General features: G+C 50.6%; 1 protein-coding gene across 2 annotated transcripts in view; it reads left to right on the top strand.

Annotated features, from left to right (window-relative positions):
* Positions 1-17,530, top strand: part of ARHGAP39 (Rho GTPase activating protein 39) — a 115,300-nt gene that overhangs the window by 35,269 nt on the left and 62,501 nt on the right. For both annotated transcript variants that reach the window (XM_039254052.1, XM_039254051.1), the window contains exon 2: positions 13,723-13,888. In XM_039254052.1, the coding sequence (XP_039109983.1) occupies positions 13,809-13,888 (80 nt within the window). In that variant the 5' untranslated portion in view covers positions 13,723-13,808. The remainder of the gene's footprint in view (positions 1-13,722; positions 13,889-17,530) is intronic.

Raw genomic sequence — 17,530 nt, 5'->3', positions numbered from 1 at the left:
GGTGAAATGTTTCTCAAGTTCATCTGCAGTTTTCTGGAACTTCAAGTGAATAACTGGAAGGGACTCCCTCACAGACAGCAGAAGCCCTGAAGACCCTGCTGGTGACAGAGGGATGCGGACCCCAGGCCCTGCTGTGCTCAGGGCCGCGTGCAGAGCCCAGTGGGATCTGTTCCTGGGGGCACACATGTCCTCGGGTGTGCAGGGCTCAGAGCTCCCATTGCTGGTTATGTCTGTGTCCTGATGTTTTTCTATCCTGCTTTCTATGGGATTGATAAAATTTTTGTTTTATTTTCTCTGGCGTTTGATTAACATTTTATCATACACTCACTCTGAGTCCTCCCAATAAGGAAGCTGGTGGGACCCCTGGTGGCTCAGTCATTTAGGCGTCTGACTCATGATCTCAGCTCAGGCCATGATCTCGCAGTTCATGGGTTCGAGCCCCTCATCATGCTCTGTGCCGACAGCCCAGGGCCTGCTTGGGACTCTCTCTCCCCCTCCCTCCCTCTGTCCCTGTCCCCACCTCCATAATAATCCATTAAAAAAAAGAAGTTCGTGGTCATGCAGCACCTCCTTTTGGCCTGAGAATGACTCTCATAATCGTCAAATTAGCTGTTGTGGTTTTGACTGAAAATGTCATTTTATCACTTTGAAAATATGTTGGCCAGTGGTCAGTGTCCCCCCAAGTGCTTTCCTGCTCCGCAGCCCACCCCCCTTGCTCAGGAGCGTTCTTCAGCAGTTATGCTCCTGCGGCCTGTGGGTGGGAAGCCCTGCTGTGGTTTCTGTGTCAGGAAAGGACTCGACTCTACTCCCCTTCCTGAAACATAATTGAGCCGACCTAGAACTTCATGCTGCTCGTCGGTCTCAGTTCTGTGTAAACTTTCGCACCACGTGGACATGGGCCCTTTGTGGCAGCTGCTGGTGAATTGCTCCTTTGCTAGGCCATGTTTAGCTACATGGGTTTATCTGTTCACGGGAATTGGCAAACTTGACATTTGGGAATGTGTGCTGGCCTTTCAGCCGTGAGGATGGTGAAGTACTCTGGAGATGGCAGGCTTGTGTTCTAGAGCTCAGACTGACTAAGCATGAGGGGATGCACCGGCTGGCCCCCGCTGCTTGGTTCTGAGGGCTGTCAAGGTGCCCTTGTCAGTGCAACAGGCCGGGGGGTGGGGGGGCAGGGCAGCCTCCTGGGAGGTGGCTCGAGTCTTTGGCATTTCCTGTCTAAATGAGAATGGGTGAACAGATGGTGCTGTTTAGTGTCCCAGTGGCCTCACCCTGACCCGAGGGTGCCCATGGTGTATGTGTCTCTCCCTGAGGGGAGCCTCAGGACCCCTCATCACTGCCATGGCCCCTGCCCTTTCCTAGGACACAGGTGTGGAAGTCGCTCCTGGGGAGGCTGAGGGCAGAGCCAGATATGGTATCCAGGGCAAGGGAGCGGTGGATGGGTCTACCTTGCCGACAGCCCCATTCTGACCTGTGTGGGGCTGCCGCTCAGATGCCAGGTGGGCGGTGCCCGAGCTTGGAGTGAGGCGCGTTGCTGGGCACCAGGAGCAGATTGCAGCTTCCTGGGACTCATTCTCCGAACAGCCGCCGTTAGGAGCCAGCACAGAGAGTCTTCTGTTCTGGGGCCTCGTGTAGGAAGTTGGAATCAAGAACCTTGTCGCCCACTCATGCCCGGAACTTTCCTGCAGTCTGAGGAGGAGAGCAGCAAGCAGCTGCCCTTGGGGGTGGCGGGCAGGGGGCTGGAGGCCCACAGTGTGGTTCGGGGCTCCCCCACAACACGGTGTGCGGGTGCTGGCATCGCGCCCTGCTCTGGGTGGGCCCCTCACCCACCACCGCGGCTCCTGGCATCAGCACAGGGCAGGTCTGGGCTGGCGGGTGGCCCTGGGCTGCCGTCTGCTCATCCTGGGGCAGGGCCTGAGCTGGGCCTGACTCCTGAGGTGGAGGGGAAGATGGCCAAGCCCCACATGACTAAGGGTCCGCAGGGGCCAGACGCGCAAGCCGCTCCCCACCCTCCCTTGCCCCCAGTTTGCTGATGCTCTTCCAGAGGCGAGGCTGGGAGGCACCTGAGCAGGAGCAGGACCCAGCTATCCGGGCTGAGGGGGCGGCCCTGGCAGCACAGGCCTTGCTGGCACCCTCAGTGAGCGCCAGGCACCATTTCTCCACGTGAACCCTACCTCCACCATGCACCACCCGGGAGCACGTCACCCAGGCTGCATCCTGCACCTGTGACTCCCGGGACCTGCTGAGTGAGCAAGGGGCAGCCTTCTGCAGAGGGGAGGGGAGCTGGCCCTCCGTCTGCGCTGACTGCGGAGAGCTGCGTGCCGGAGAGTCCGGGGCCTTGCCGAGGTGTGCCTGCGCCGACTTTCAAGGTAAAGGACCTGCAGCAGGTTTGGGGGGGGGGGGCGATCTCTCAGGACTAGAGTGCAGGGAGCTCACACGTAGGACTAGACAGCAGCCTGACGCAGGGCCAGGGACCCCCTTTTCCAGCCTCCCCTTCCATACTCCTGGAAACAGTCCCAGAATGCACAAGTAAGTCGTGAAGTCAGCTCTTCTGAAGTCCCTACAGAGTCCCTGAGCAGAGGAGAGGAGCAGGGCCGGGTGTTGGCTCCTGCCCCCTACCAAGTGTGTGGCTGGGTGGGAAGTGCCCTAGGAGGCAGCTGGGACCTGCCGAGGGACAGGCTTAGGACTTTCTGAGGAACATCGCCGCAACCTCTAATAGAAATAAAAACATTCTGTTCTGCTGAAAATACTATTTTTAAAATAAGCACAGATGACAAAGGCAGAGCATAAATGAAACAAATGAAGGCAGGTGGAGAAACGCCCGGCTTAGGGGGACGGTTTCAGACCCCACCACTTCGAGGCGGAGTCTGCCTTTGGTCCGGACACCAGGCCCCACGGTGCCCCCGCGACGAGGGCCAGGCCGCGGGCTGCCCTTGTCTGTTTCCAGTCGTGCTACAGTGTGCGAGCTTATCTTCCTCATGACTCCTATCTGCCTGAGGTCTGCAGACTGCTGCGCCCTGCCCTGCGGGCTCCGACCTCGCTGGCCCCTCCAAGCGGAGGGATAGGCAAGAAGCTCCCTTACACACACACGCCTTCTTGCTCCTTTGCCTGTCACACTTCTTAAGCCGTTTTTTCACTCAAAAGGAGGCTTCTGTTAAGAAACCAGTCAGTTATTTTATTTCATTTAGTGTTTATTGACTCACAAAGCAAAGGTCTAGGTGCTAGTGCAGTAGCAAGCAGAAGGCATGATTCTAGTTTAGAGCGTTAAAGAAAATTGTTTTTTAATGTTTATTTATTTTTGAGAGAGCGTGACTGGGGGAGGGTCAGAGAGAGAGAGGGAGACACAGCATCTGAAGCAAGCACCAGGCTCTGAGCTGTCAGCACAGAGCCCGACGTGGGGCTCGAACCCACAGACCGTGAGATCGTGACCTGAGCCGAAGTCGGACGCTTAACTAACTGAGCCACCCAGGTGCCCCTGAAATTAGAGCATTTTTAAATAATCACAAGATACAAGTAATAAGAAAAACATCTTCTACATCTTTCTTCGCGGAGACCTGAGTCTCCCTCCATCCTGGTCCTGCCCTCAGACTCTGGCCAATATCCCCAACTTACCCGTTGGGGGGCTGAGGCAGTTGGGTGGAGCCTCCCACCAGCTGGAGGCTGGCCGGCATCCCAGCCTGTGGGCTCTGGAAGGGGTGACCGCGGGACCCAGAGCTGCCGTCACCCCTTTGTCACAAAGCCCTTTCTCAGCTGCCCTCATTTCTCTCAGAGCCCAGTGGGGTCATGCCGTGCTTGTAGAGGGCTTGGGGGACAAGTGGGACCCGGGCATGGGGCTGTTCTGGTCACAGGCTGGCTTATCTTTTCTGACCGCTGGCGCATGAATGCACGATGGTATGTTGTTGTTGCTATACGGTCCTGTGGGGGCCCTGGTGCAGTTTTGTTGGCAAGAGAAGCCCAGGATGGCCAGGACCACAGGTCCAGGGGCTGTGCCGCCCAGCGCATCCGGGAGTCTTGACTGTCGTGGGGCCTCCTGCTGCCAGAAGCCAAGTGCTGTCCCCAGGGCGGCGGCTGTCCAAATGCCCTCAGAGATTTACTCTGTGCTGCACCAGAGTGTCCCCAAACAAGCGTCCTTTCTGTGTGGGGTGTGGTCTGACATCCTTTCCCAGAAAAGTTTGAAAAGCTGGTCCCGACCCACAAGTGGATGCCATGACTGGCAGGTCGGGTCATGGTTGGAACCTTTGGAGGGGGTCGATGAGAAGAGCCTTGCGGGGGGCGCGAGCGGGAAATGCCAGCCTGTCCTGGTCACTGAGTGTGGAGAATGGGCCATTGTGCTTCCTGCTTAGAGCCAAGCTTTCAGAACATGAAACTGAGATGCACTCATTGTTCAGAACTTGGAAAACTTATTAAAAACAGCATTGAGAATGGAACTCAGGCCTTTTGGAGATGATGGCTGACTAAAGACTTGTTTATTCTACTTCCCTCCCTGAAACTCACTGAAATGAACAAAAAGAATGAAAAGTACAAAACGAGATTTAATCTACAATGAATCCAAGGAAGAGCCCTAGCCGGAGCCGGAGGAGGATGTTGCCAGACGGGGAAGAGCAGTGAGAGCCAAGCCCTGATGCGCTTGTGCTTTACAGAGAGGATTTAGGGACACGACTGACGGCATTAAGTGACACAACCGTGGCTGTGGGACAGACCAGATGTGGGAGGCACATGGTGAGGGAAGCGAGCTGGAGCGGGCTGCGGTGCTGGGCTGCCCCCGGCCCTGAAGGAGCTGTGCAGGCAGCCACCCCTCCATGTGCCGATGGAGTGCCAGCCAGACTGAGGCCGCAGTGGTTGCTAGAAGCCTTCAGGAGACTCTCTCGCTGGACCAGAGGGAAGAGACTTGTGGTGGCAGAGATAGCCTGCCTGAAAGTGCCGCCAGCCTGAGCAGAGCACCGAGGGGAGGTGGCTCTGAGGCCTTTCTGGGAGCCCTGCATCTGTAAGGCCTCAACCCAGGCAGCCCTATTAGGTGAGGGTGCAGATGTCTCTGCTTCCGGTTTGAGTTGGATTTCTGTCTCTTGCAACCCAAAAATGCCCTAATACCAGAAACTCATTTCCAGGGCGGAGCCTGTAGGAAAATTTGACAGTAGAGCATCCTGGAATGATATACCTGGTTTGAGGCTGTCTGTTTTCTTATTGAAAGATGAGCAATAATCAGGAGCCAATGTGAACCTTATGTACGGACTAAGTAAGGAGAAGAGAAGAGAGAGGGAATGAGCAGAGTTAAATAGTGCGTGAAGAAAACAGAAATAACAGATGGAAAGTTTAGATAGAGCTTTTTCTGTATACTAAAAAATGCAAAATTCAAAACACATAAAGAGAAAAGATGACATAGCAGGAGAGGAAGTGAGCTGGCAGAGCTGAGAAAGGAAATTAAAGTCAGAAACCCACCAGCATGAGGGGCGCCTGGGTGGCTCAGTCGGTTAAGTGCCTGGCTTTGGCTCAGGACATGATCTTGCAGTTCATGGGTTCGAGCCCCACGTCGGGCTCTGTGCTGACAGCTAGCTCCAGAGCCTGGAGCCTGTTTCAGATTCTGTGTCTCCCTCTCTCTCTGACCCTCCCCTGTTCATGCTGTCTCTCTCTCTCTCTCAGAAATAAATAAACATAAAAAGAAAAAGAAAAAAGAAACCCATCAGTATGAGAGCCCCATTAGCAATAGCAAATAGCGGGATGGGACACTCCTAAGAAGAGGTGGTCCTCCAGAGGACAGGCTGCTTGGAAAGAACATGCTGCATAGGGAGACATAAATGGAAAAGTGGTCAGAGAGAAGGTGCCTGAGCCAGAAAGCTGCAGGGTGGTCCAGTGTGGGAAGTCCAGAGGAGAGATGGCATCCAGGGTGCAAGGGACAAGCAAACCAAGGCCTCCTGAGGGTACAGTGAGAGGGTACATCACATTTCTGGAAAAACTGGATATGAAATGACCAGGCACTAGAACAGGAACTGGTCAATGAGCTGAGTCCATTGTACAGGCCCAGCCCACCTCATCCTCTGCTCTGGAAGGCAGTGCAGCAAAGGCAGCAAGGTGAGGGGTGCTCATGCTGTTCTCTCTCTCTCTCTCAGAAATAAATAAAACATTAAAGAAAAATCCCCTGTTCAACCTTCCTCCCTCTTCTAAATCACTGGTAGCCAGTCTTTGTACCACTAATATAGTTTAGTGTTTTCCAGACTATCATATATTTGGAACCATACGCTGCATAGCCTAGAACAAACATTTTAAGTCCCTAGTTATACAGTATGCCAAGATAAATTCCAGATGATTAAGGAGTGTGTTTATTCAGTAAATGTTTGATTACTCTGTGCCAAGGATGCAGTGGTTAACAAAGCAAATACCATCCCTGCCCTCATGGAGCTTACCCTCTGGGGACAAAGGGAAATTCAATACCACAATTCTAATACTTTATTTGTGTAATTATGCAATGCTGAGCAAAAGTACTTGCACTTCCTCCTTCCCGTTCACAAGATGAAGCAACAGGGGTCGTATTTACCCGTTTGCAAGGAACTAATAAAAAGCTGGACAATATTTATGAAACCTTGCTTTTCTAAGTTTTGGGTCTGAGACAACTATACTGATTCCTGTGAGATGAGAGTCGAACAAGGTGAGTCCAGTGATTCTTGGCTCCCTGCACGAGCGGAGTTTCTAGGTTGTGCAGCAGGGATGCAGGTCTGGCAGAGCCCTTGAGTTCAGGAGATGGAGCATCGAGCCTGGGGCGGCCATGGCCATGGAGTGTGTAGGGAAGAGCAGCAGAGCAGAATGCTGCAAGTGGAGAGAACTTGGAGGCCCCTGGGAGAGCACCAGTTAGCATGTGGGTGTGATGAAGCTGGTTGAGGCAGGGAGAATCCCCCAGAAGAGTTAGAATGATGCTCAGAGCTCTCAGAACATCATGAAAGGGGCCTCGTCATGAGGCAGACTGAACCTTCATAACTCACAGGGCACTGGGTTGACTACTCAGTGGAGAGTTATTAGCCATAGATTAAATACTGCTCTGGTGCCCCTGACCAGTGTGAGAAGCAAGAACTGAAGGTTCCACACATTTTCCAAGTAACTGTCCCAAAACAAAGTTCAAGAATATTTATAGGAATACAAAGGTTATTAGAACTATATTCCATGTGTTCAAAAAGCTAAAGGAACACTGTACACACTGAGTAGAGACAAGGTGAAGAAAAGACCGTGAACCACAGAAAGATCCAAATTAAACTTACAGAGTTGAAACTAAAATGTCTGAATGCAAAATATACTGGGTGGGATGAACAGCAGATTGCACACTGCAGAAGAAAAGCTCAGTGAACCTGAAGATAAAACAGTAAGAACTATGCAAAGTAAAACAGGGAGAGGAAAAGTACTCTTGAAAAAGCAAAAGAGCAGGACTGAGCTGTGGGACTCCTGGCAGAGGGCCAACACTTGTGTGATTGTAGTTCCCAGTGGGAAGGGAAAGGTGCAGAAGCACTATCGAAATGAAAGCTGAAATGCTTCCAAATTTAATGAAAACTATCAACCTAAACAATCTTAACAAACCCTAAACACAAATACTGTTACACAAAGCACGTCATAATCAAATTGCTCTAAATCAGTGATGAAGAGAAAGTCTTAAAAGCAGCCAGAAAACGGGGCGCCCGGGTGGCTCAGTTGGTTAAGTGTCTGACTTTGGCTCAGGTCCTGATCTCACAGTTCGTGGGTTTGTCGGTTTCTCTGATGACAGCACAGAGCCTGGAGCCTGCGTCGGATTCTGTCTCTCTCTCTCTCCCCTACTCATGCTCTGTCTCTGTCTCTGAAAAATAAATTTTTTAAAAAATTTTTAATAAAAAATAAAAATAAAAAAGCAGCCAGAAAACAAGACTGCACACAGAGGAACAATGGTGCAGATGACAGCAGATTTCTCTTTGGAAAGTGTGGGTGAAGAGGCTGGGGAGCAGCCAGCCTGAACTCTGCCAGTGTAAATACATCGCTAAATGAAGGTGAAGTAAAGATATTTCAGATGTAGAAAAGCTGAAAGAATCCATCACCAGTAGACCTTCACCACCACACATGTTATAGGAATGGCACTAAAGGCTTTAGGTTACAGGAAGATGAAACCATGTGGAAATCTAGATCTCCCCAAAAGAATGAAGATTCCTGGAAATGGCAGCTACCTGGCTAGATACACACATAGATATAGATATATACTATCTTATTATTTAAATCTCTTTACAAGATAATTATTGAAGGAAAAGTAAGATAGCAGACTGGAGGTGGGGGTTATATATAGTATAAGATATGGCAAGAATGGCACGAGCTCCAGGAGAAGAGAAATGACAAATGCACGTATTTGAGGTGGTTTGATTTCCCTTGAAGGCAGACTTGCCTTTATAGACACTATAAACCCAAATTATCTACTAAAATAGTAAAACAATGAATTACATACAGCTGATAAGTTATCAGTGGAGATAAAATTGAATCACATAAAATACTTAATCCAAAAAGGCAAAAAGGAGGAAAAGGAATAAAGAATAAATAAATGAGACAAATTAAAAACTTTTTTTGATAATTATCTATTTTATTTTATTTTTTTACAAATAGTTTATTGTCAAGTTGGTTTCCATAGAACACCCAGTGCTCATCCCCACAAGTGCCCTCCTCCATGCCCATCTCCCCCCTTCCCCCCCCTACTCCCCATCAGTCCTCAGTTTGTTCTCAGCATTCAAGAGTCTCTCATGGTTTGCCTCTCTCCCTTTCCCCCACCATTTCCGCCCTTCTTCTCCCCCTTGTTCCTCCGTTAAGTTCCTCCTAATCCTCCTGTACGTGTAGACATATGGTATTTGTCCTTCTGTGCCTGACTTATTTCGCTCAGCCTAACACCCTCAAGGTCCATCCATGTTGCTGCACAGGCCAGATTTCACTCTTATTGCCATGGAGTATTCCATCGTATAGATAAACCACATCTCCCTGATCCATTTGTCCGTTGATGGACACTTAGGCTCTAAAAAAATTTTTTTTCTAATGTTTATTTTTGAGAGAGACCGAGTGTGAGTGGGGGAAGGGCAGAGAAGGAAACACAGAATCCGAAGCAGGCTACAGGCTCTGAGCTGTCAGTACGGAGCCCATGTGGGACTCAAACCCATGAACTGTGAGATCATGACCAGAACCAAAGTCAGATGCTCAACCGACTGAGCCATCCAGGTACCCTGACAAGTTTTTTAAAGTAGGAAGATGAAGGTGGCTGGGTGGCTCAGTGGGTTGAATGCCCACTCTTCATTTTGCTAAGGTCATAATCTCGGTCATGGGATTCACCCATGCATCAGGATTCTCTCTGCCCCTGCCCCCCCCCAATAAAAAATTAAAATAAAAATTAAAAAAAATTAGAGTAGCAGAATGGTAGATTTCAACCTAACCATGTCAAGAATCACAAATCTAGACTATTTAAACACCCAATTAAAAGGTAGAATTTAGGGACCCTGGATGGCTCAGTTGGTTAAGTGTCCGACTTCAGCTTGAGTCATGATCTCATGGCTTGGGAGTTCAAGTCCCATGTCTGGCTCTGTGCTGACAGCTCAGAACCTGGAGCATGCTTTGGATTCTGTGTCTCCCTCTCTCTCTGCCCCTGCCTTGATCCTGCTCTCTCTCTCCTGTCTCAAAAATAAATAGACATTAAAAAAAATTTTAAGGCAGAATTTGTCAGCATTAAAAGGCGTACCCAAATATATGGTGGCAACAATAAACCCACTTTAAATATTAAAGACACAAACAGGTTAAAAGTAAAAAGAAGGCAAAAGATGTACAATTCTAACACTAATGGAAAGAAAGGTGGATTTGCTGTAATAATGTCAAATATAGTGATTTCAGAGCAAAGAAAACTATCAGATACAGATATTTCATGATGGAAAAGAGGTTAATTCATCAAGAAGACAGCATAAATTTATGTACCTAATAGCAGAGCTACAAAACACATGAAACTAAAACTGATAGAACTGGGGCACCTGGGTGGCTCGGTTAAGCATCCAACTCGATTTCATTTCAGGTCATGATCTCATGATTTGTTCAAGTCTGACGTCGGACTCTACACTGACAGTATGGAGTCTGCTTGGGATTTTCTCCCTCCTCTCTCTGCCTCTCTCTCTATCAAGATAAACAACAAAAACCTGATAGAACTGCAAAGAGAAATAGACAAATCTGCAGTTATAAAGTTGGAGCTCTTGGTATCCTTTGCTCAGAAATTGGTAAAACTGGTAGACAGAAAATGAATGCTGCTGCTATCGTCCCACCTGACCCAGTTGACATTCATAGAACAGTCCACCCAACAGTGTGCTTTCCAGTGCATATGAGCTGTTTACCAGGATAGACCATTTGTCTGCATCATAGTTTTTCTGACAAAAATGAAATTTAGAAACCAATAAAAATATCTAGAAAATCACCAGCTACTGGCAAAATAAATCACATACTTCTGTGTAATCCATGAGTCAAAGGAGAAATCAGAAGGGAAATTGGCAAGTTTTTGCACTGAATAAAAATGAAAGTAGAATCAAAACTTGCTGGATGCCACAAAAGCTATGCCCTAAGGGGGTCTCTGTAACACTAAATGCCTGACTCAGATTGAAACTTTACAAAGATGCAAAGCACTAAACTCAGTTTCTACCTTAATCTAGAAAAAGGAAAGCAAATTGAAATCCAAAGGACTGCAAAGGAAATAATTCAGATCAAAGTAGAAACTAAAGCAGGGAAAAAATGAGAATTTATGAAGCCCAACACTGTTTTTTTTTTTCTTCAAGAGGAGTAAAATTGACAAACTTCTGGCTGGCCAGATAAGGTAAAGAAGGGAAAAGATCATAAATTACCAATATCAGGAACAAAAGAGATGGCATCACTACATATTATATTGATCTTAAAAGGACAATAAAAGAATGGCATACGGGTGCCTGTGTGGCTCAGTCAGTTAAGCGTCCGACTTCGGCTCAGGTCATGATCTTGGGGTTCGTGGGTTTGCGGTTTGTGGGTTTGAGCCCTGCATTGGGTTCTGTGCTGACAGGTAGCTCAGAGCCTGGAGCCTGCTTCAGATTCTGTGTCTCCCTCTCTCTGACCCTCAACTGCTCACACTGTCTCTCTTCCTCAAATAAAACATTAAAAAAATTTTTTTTAAATAAAATAAAAGAATGGCATAACAACTTTGTGCCAATAAATCTGCCACAACTTACACGAAATGGACAAATTCTTGGGAAGCCAAAACCATGAAACATGACTCATGAAGTTTAAGACCTGGTTAGCTCTATATCTACTGAACAAATTGAAATTGTAATTAAAAATCTTCTTGCAAAGAAAAGGACATGCCCAGATGGCTCCACTGGTATAGTCCGCCAAATGTTTGAGCAACAAATAATAGCAATTCTGTACAAACTCTCCCAGAAAATTGAGAGGATGGAGTACTTCTCAATTCATTTTATTATGCTAATCTTAACCTGATACCAAAACTAGACGAAGATAATACAAGGAGAAATTCCCATGGAAATGCAAAGGAGCTAGAGGAATGAAGACCACTTCAGGAATGAAGAGCAGAAGTCGGAGGGCTATTACTGTCTGGTGTCAGACCCAGAGGATTTGGGAGTCACTGGGATGTGGTGTCTGTCCCGGACTGGAGAGGCTTTCTGGAGGGACTGATACAGGGTTGACTTGAGGAAGGAGGGCCAGTCTGGCGTCTCAACGGTATAATCTTCAGCAACCAAAGGCTGACTAGCCTTAAAGGACGGACAAGAACTGAAAGGGGGTACGCAGGTGCAGGTGGCTGATTTGAGTTGCTTTCAGGTTATGGTAAAAACTAAAAAGTTTTTCAGAATTTTACTAACACTGCTCAGTATTTTTTTAATATTAAAGCCGTAAAGGAAGGTCACCTGTTTACAACCCAGATGGACAAGGAGTTAGAAATACTTGAGTTTCTTTTTTTTTTTTAAATGGCATTCCCAGTAGTTAAGTATTTAAGTAAAATTTGTATGAATATTCAGATGGCAGAGAGGAGAAGGGTGGGGGCATTTCCTCTAGGTGGGTGATCTCCAGCTCACGAGCCAAGCACTGTCAGGTTGATCTGTGCTGTCACCATCCCTCTGAGCCTTGGGGAAAGGGTCTGATTGCCTTGCAGTCTCCCGCCCTTGGGCTCCTGGCTAGCCATGCCCAACCTGGGGCCTTGAATTTGTTTTATTTCCCCTTCAATAGCATAGGTGGGGTGTGCAGACCAGCCTCTGCTGGGGAGGGTCCTGTCCTGGCATTCTGTTCTTGCTCCTAGTTTCTGCAGGCTTTCTATCAAAACTGAGGGATGTGTGTACAGAAAAGCGTGAGGACATAGGCATGTAGGTCCTGAGCTTCCATAAACCAACACTCTCATAAATGGCACCAAACTGGACCCCTCCCCTCACTATCTGGCAGCTGCTTCTGATTTCTGACAGAGGCTGACTCGGCCTGATTTTGAACGTATTTATGTGAGGGTGTTTATGTGACGGAATCGTGCTGTATGCATCTGATTGTGCTTGGCTTCTGTCTTTCACCCTTTGGGAGCTTCACCTACGTGTGGGTAGGCTCCTGGAGGAACTTTAAGGGTCCATTCTGCTGTGATAAACATTTGGCTGGAACATTTCCATGGCTGTTGGAAACTCTGTGCACAGGTCCAGGTAATCGGGTGTGGTTAGTGGTTTTTTATGTCTGATTAAGGTACCTGAACCTGCTGTAAGAGTAAAAAACCTTCTACATGTTTTCTAAAAATTTTATTGTTTTACTTTCAATATTTAGAACTGTAGTTCATCTAGAGTGGAGTCTTGTATTGGATGAGGTAGGGGTCAGGATCCATTTTTTCCCATGAGTGTATCTAGTCACTACAACACCATTTTTGAAAAGTCCACTCTTGGGTACCTGGGTGGCTAAGTTGATTGAGCATCCGATTTCAGCTCAGGTCATGATCTCATGGTTTGTGAGTTTGAGCTCTGTGTCGGGTTTGCTGCTGACTGCACAGAGCCTGCTTCAGGTCCTCTGTTCCCCTCTCTCCGCCCCTCCCTCCGTCTGTCTCTCTCCAAAATTAATAAATATTTTATTTTATTTTTTTAAGTGTTTTATTTATTTTTGAGAGAGAGAGAGAGAGCATGAGCAGGGGAGGGTCAGAGAGAGAGTGAGACACAGAATTCGAAGACAGGCTCTAGGCTCTGAGCTAGCTGTCAGTACAGAGCCTGACGTGGGGCTCGAACCCACAAACTGTGACATCATGACCTGAGCTGAAGTCAGACGCTTAACGAACTGAGCTACCCAGGTGCCCCAAAAAATGAATAAATATTTTAAAAAGAAAAGTCCACCCTTCGTCATCAGTCAGGTGATCCTGCGTGAGTGCTGCCTGTTCCTGGGTGTTTCCCTGTCTGGGCCTTGCCATATGCTTTGTCCCCAGCACCACTGCAGCCCGAGGCACGTGATACTGTCCCTGTTGGAAAGCTGAAGACATCGTGTCTGAGAGGTGGCAGGAAGCTTCCCCAGGGCCGGCTGGCGAGGGGCCTGGGTGCCTTCCTCTGGCTGGAGTTCAGCAGCCAGGCATGAGGAGCAGAGAAACTGCGCTTAGGCCTGGATGTTCCTTATTCTCGCTGGTGCACTGGGCTATGAGGGGCTGGTCTGGTCCATTATGTTCCCTGGACTCAAAAGATGTTTTCCAAATTTCTGTACTTAGACACCTCTGCTCTCTCGCAGGGCGGTGCCTTCCTGACTGACGGTGGAGGGAGAGTCCCGATGATCCGCTGACTTCTGTCCACCCGGGTCCTCAGGAAAAGACTGCAATGTCCCAGACGAGGGATTATGAATGTGACAGCCACGATGCTGGCGTGCAAGAGCCCCGGATTTCAGGGTCAAGCACGAGGTAAGAGAAGCCATCGGTGCGGCCGAGTTATCAGAGGACTGGCCTTCTTCCTTTCAGAGAAGGACGGGCAGCTGGTGTGTCGACTCTGTGCTGGGGTGAGCCACCGGTCACCTGCACCCCGCGGGCCTGCCGGGGCTTTGCTGCCACAGGTGGTCCCTGCTTCTTCGGGATTTGAGGCACTTCTGTGGAAGCCGGTCCCCAGGTGCGGCCCCCACTTCCTGCTGCAGAGGGAGGGACCTGGATGCCCTGCAGGCCCGTGTCTGGACCCACCTCCGTGTGCGCCTCCAGACATCAGTCCACACCAAGGCAGTTCATCATTTTAACGTTACTCATTTTTAGCTTTATTTGTAAATAATTCCACGCGTACAGAAAAGTTGCAAGAGCAGAAACGGTGCACCGAACACTTGCACCCCCTTGCCCTTCACCCTGTGGCCTCTGTGCCCCTCCCCTCCCTTGCACGGCGCCGCTTCTGGGGCGCAGCGGGGGGGCAGCTGGGGGGAGCCCCCGTCTCTTGTGCCGTGTGGTCCCGTCCTTGTCAGCTGGTTCGGTCGCGCTTCACGGTGCTTCCGACTCCGACACACTCGCCCGCCGGCTCACTGTTGCTACCCGGCTCCTTCGCCTCTTGTAATCTGGAAATTTCCCTGCCTTTTGTGACACTGACACTTTTTTTTTTTAATATTTATTTATTTTTTAGAGAGGGCAGGGGAGGGGCAGAGAGGGGGGAGACACATCCCAAGCAGGCCCCAGGCCCTGAGCTGTCAGCACAGAGCCCGACGCGGGGCTCGAACCCACGAACTGTGAGATCATGACCTGAGCCGAAGTCGGACGCTCGACCGACTGAGCCCCCCGGCGCCCCCACACCGACACTTTTTAAGGCAGTAGTTGCCCTTTCTCGAATGGAGCATTGGTCTGGGTTGTCGATTTCGTAGTAGACGCTGCACAGCCGCGTCCCGCTGTCCCCGGGGTGTCCCCTCAGCACACGCTCGGCCGTCGCCCGGGGCTCGCCGCCCTGCGCCTCCCCGCTTTGGGGGTTCGGCTTGGTTCTTCCGCAGTCGGTCTTTCCGGGGACGCGTGCGGGGCGCCGGCTCCCCCGCGTCCCTGCTCGTGCGCGTTCCCTTGTGCATTCTTGGCTCGGGCTCCGAAATTCCTTTCTGTTTTACAGCGTTTGTACTTTGTTCTTGCACTTGGTTACTTTGGCGCTTGCGTTGTCCCGGATGCGCCCGGGAGGTTTCTTCGCGACGGGCCTGTGACCCTCGGACGCTGCTTTTTCCGGCTCCAGGCACGTGTGCGCCGCCGCGCCGCGCGGAGACGGGTGTTGGGGGCCCCGCTGAGGGCGCGGCTGCCGCGGCGCCGTGACCAGACGAGACGAGCGCGTGCGTCTCCGAGCGCACATTACGAATGCTGAGTTCACTCCGGTTCCTCCGGTTCCAGCCCGTTCCCGAGGGCCTGCTCTTCCGTCTCCTGTCCCGCAGCCTTTCCCTTCTCCCCGGCAGCAGCCCCCCCCAGGGCGGCAGCCCCCCCCCCAGCAGACCCCCCAAGGGCAGCAGCCCCCCCAGGGCGGCAGCCCCTCCCCGGCAGACCCCCCCAAGGGCAGCAGCCCCCCCAGGGCGGCAGCCCCCCCCCCGCAGCCCCCCCTAGGGCAACCACCCCCAGGGCAGCAGCAGCCCCCCCCCGGCAGCAGCCCCCCCAGGGCGGCACCCCCCCCACCCCGAGGGCAGCAACCCCCCGCCCCCGAGGGCAGCCGCGCGCCGTCGTTTGCTCGTCTGATNCAGCCTTTCCCTTCTCCCCGGCAGCAGCCCCCCCCAGGGCGGCAGCCCCCCCCCCCGCAGACCCCCCCAAGGGCAACAGCCCCCCCAGGGCGCAGCCCCCCCCCCGGCAGACCCCCCAAGGGCAGCAGCCCCCCCAGGGCGGCAGCCCCCCCCCGGCAGCCCCCCCTAGGGCAACCACCCCCAGGGCAGCAGCCTCCCCCCGAGGGCAGCAGCCCCCCCAGGGCGGCACCCCCCCCACCCCGAGGGCAGCAACCCCCCGCCCCCGAGGGCAGCCGCGCGCCGTCGTTTGCTCGTCTGATACATACCCGAAAACCGCTCCGGAAGGGCTTCACCTGTCCATACGTACACAAATATAAAACGCCAAAAATAAGTTCAGAATTTCTTTGTATTCCACCCGCCATGTGCACTCTGCTCAAAAACGTATAGACGGTGGATTAGTTCTTTCCGCTTGGCTGTGGTTATGATGTTCATTGAAATACAGTTGGGTTCATTTGTTTCCATTTGAGTCTTTTCCTGCTCCCTTTCTCTTCTTATTGATTTAATTTTGTTTTGTAAACACGTAGACCATTAACATGGTTCTAAAAGACAAAACTCTGTGGCAGGTACATTCGGAGGAGGACCCCTCCCTCCCAGACCTCTGTGCCCCCTGCGCGCCTCTGGCCGGTGGTTTTTCTGGCTTAGCAGGTGTCGTCTGTGAGGCCCTCCCCCGGCCACGCTGTGCACGCACACTGCGCGTTCAGCGAGTTAAGTGTTGTGTGTCTTGGCAGCAGTTACAAGGGTGCCTTGTGCAAAGCCAGTAATTTGTGATTTTGTGTTGTTGTGATTTTGGAGGCATGTGCCTGTGTCTGCAGGTGGTCACTCCACGCTAGGGGCCACAGGGCCGTGGAAGTGCTGGCTGCCACGTGCCTCCGTGGGGCCCTGTGTGCCGTGCCCATCTGCCCACAGCCCCTTTGGGTGGCATGGGGTGGGCGGTTTCTACCGGCCTCTGCACAGCTTGGGTTTTATGTCTCGTGCCAGGTGAAGTGGGATGTCTCCTTTTCCCATTTTTCTCTAATATCTTTGTGGAATTTTGGTTTTTTTGCTCAAATTCACATATAAAGGATAGGAGCTCTTTGTAATATATATTAAAATATTTAAGGGGCGCCTGGGTGGCTTAGTTGGTTAGGCGTCCGACTTTCGCTTAGGTCATGATCTCGCGGTTCGTGGGCTTGGGCTCCGCGTCGGGCTCTGTGCTGACTGCCAGCTCAGAGCCTGGAGCCTGTTTCAGTCTGTGACTCCCTCTCTCTCTGACCCTCCCCTGCTCACGCTCTCTCTCTTTCCTAGAAATAAATAAAATATTTTTAAAAAATTAAAAAAAATATTTCATATTTTTGGGGCATTTGGGTGGTTCAGTCGGTTAAGCGGCCGGCTTTGGCTCAGGTGATGATCTCATGGTTCGTGGGTTCGAGCCCCGCGTCAGGCTCTGTGCTGACAGCTCAGAGCCTGGAGCTGCTTCAGATTCTGTGTCTCCCTTTCTCTCTGACCCTCCCCAGCTCACGCTCTGTCTCTCTCTCTCTCTCCGCTCTGTCTCTCTCTCTCTCAGAAATAAATAAAAACATTAAAAATTTTTTAAAAATATTTAATATTTTCATCATATGTGTTCTAAACAAAATATTTTTCACTCTACACTCTACGAATCTTTTCTTTTGGTGCATTTGGATTTTTTTTAATTTTTTTAACGTTTGTTTATTTTTGAGGCAGAGAGAGACAGAGCATGACCTGGGGAGGGTCAGAGAGAGAGGAAGACACAGAATCTGAAACAGGCTCCAGGCTCTGAGCTGTCAGCACAGAACCTGACATGGGGCTCTAGCCCACTGACCGTGAGATCATGACC

This window comes from Hyaena hyaena, unplaced genomic scaffold (genome assembly GCF_003009895.1).
Source record: "Hyaena hyaena isolate Hyena2069 unplaced genomic scaffold, ASM300989v1 scaffold_474, whole genome shotgun sequence".
Taxonomy (NCBI): Eukaryota; Metazoa; Chordata; class Mammalia; order Carnivora; family Hyaenidae; genus Hyaena; species Hyaena hyaena.
The sequence above is the reverse complement of the archived record's forward strand: the minus strand, read 5'-3'. Positions and strand labels throughout refer to the sequence as shown.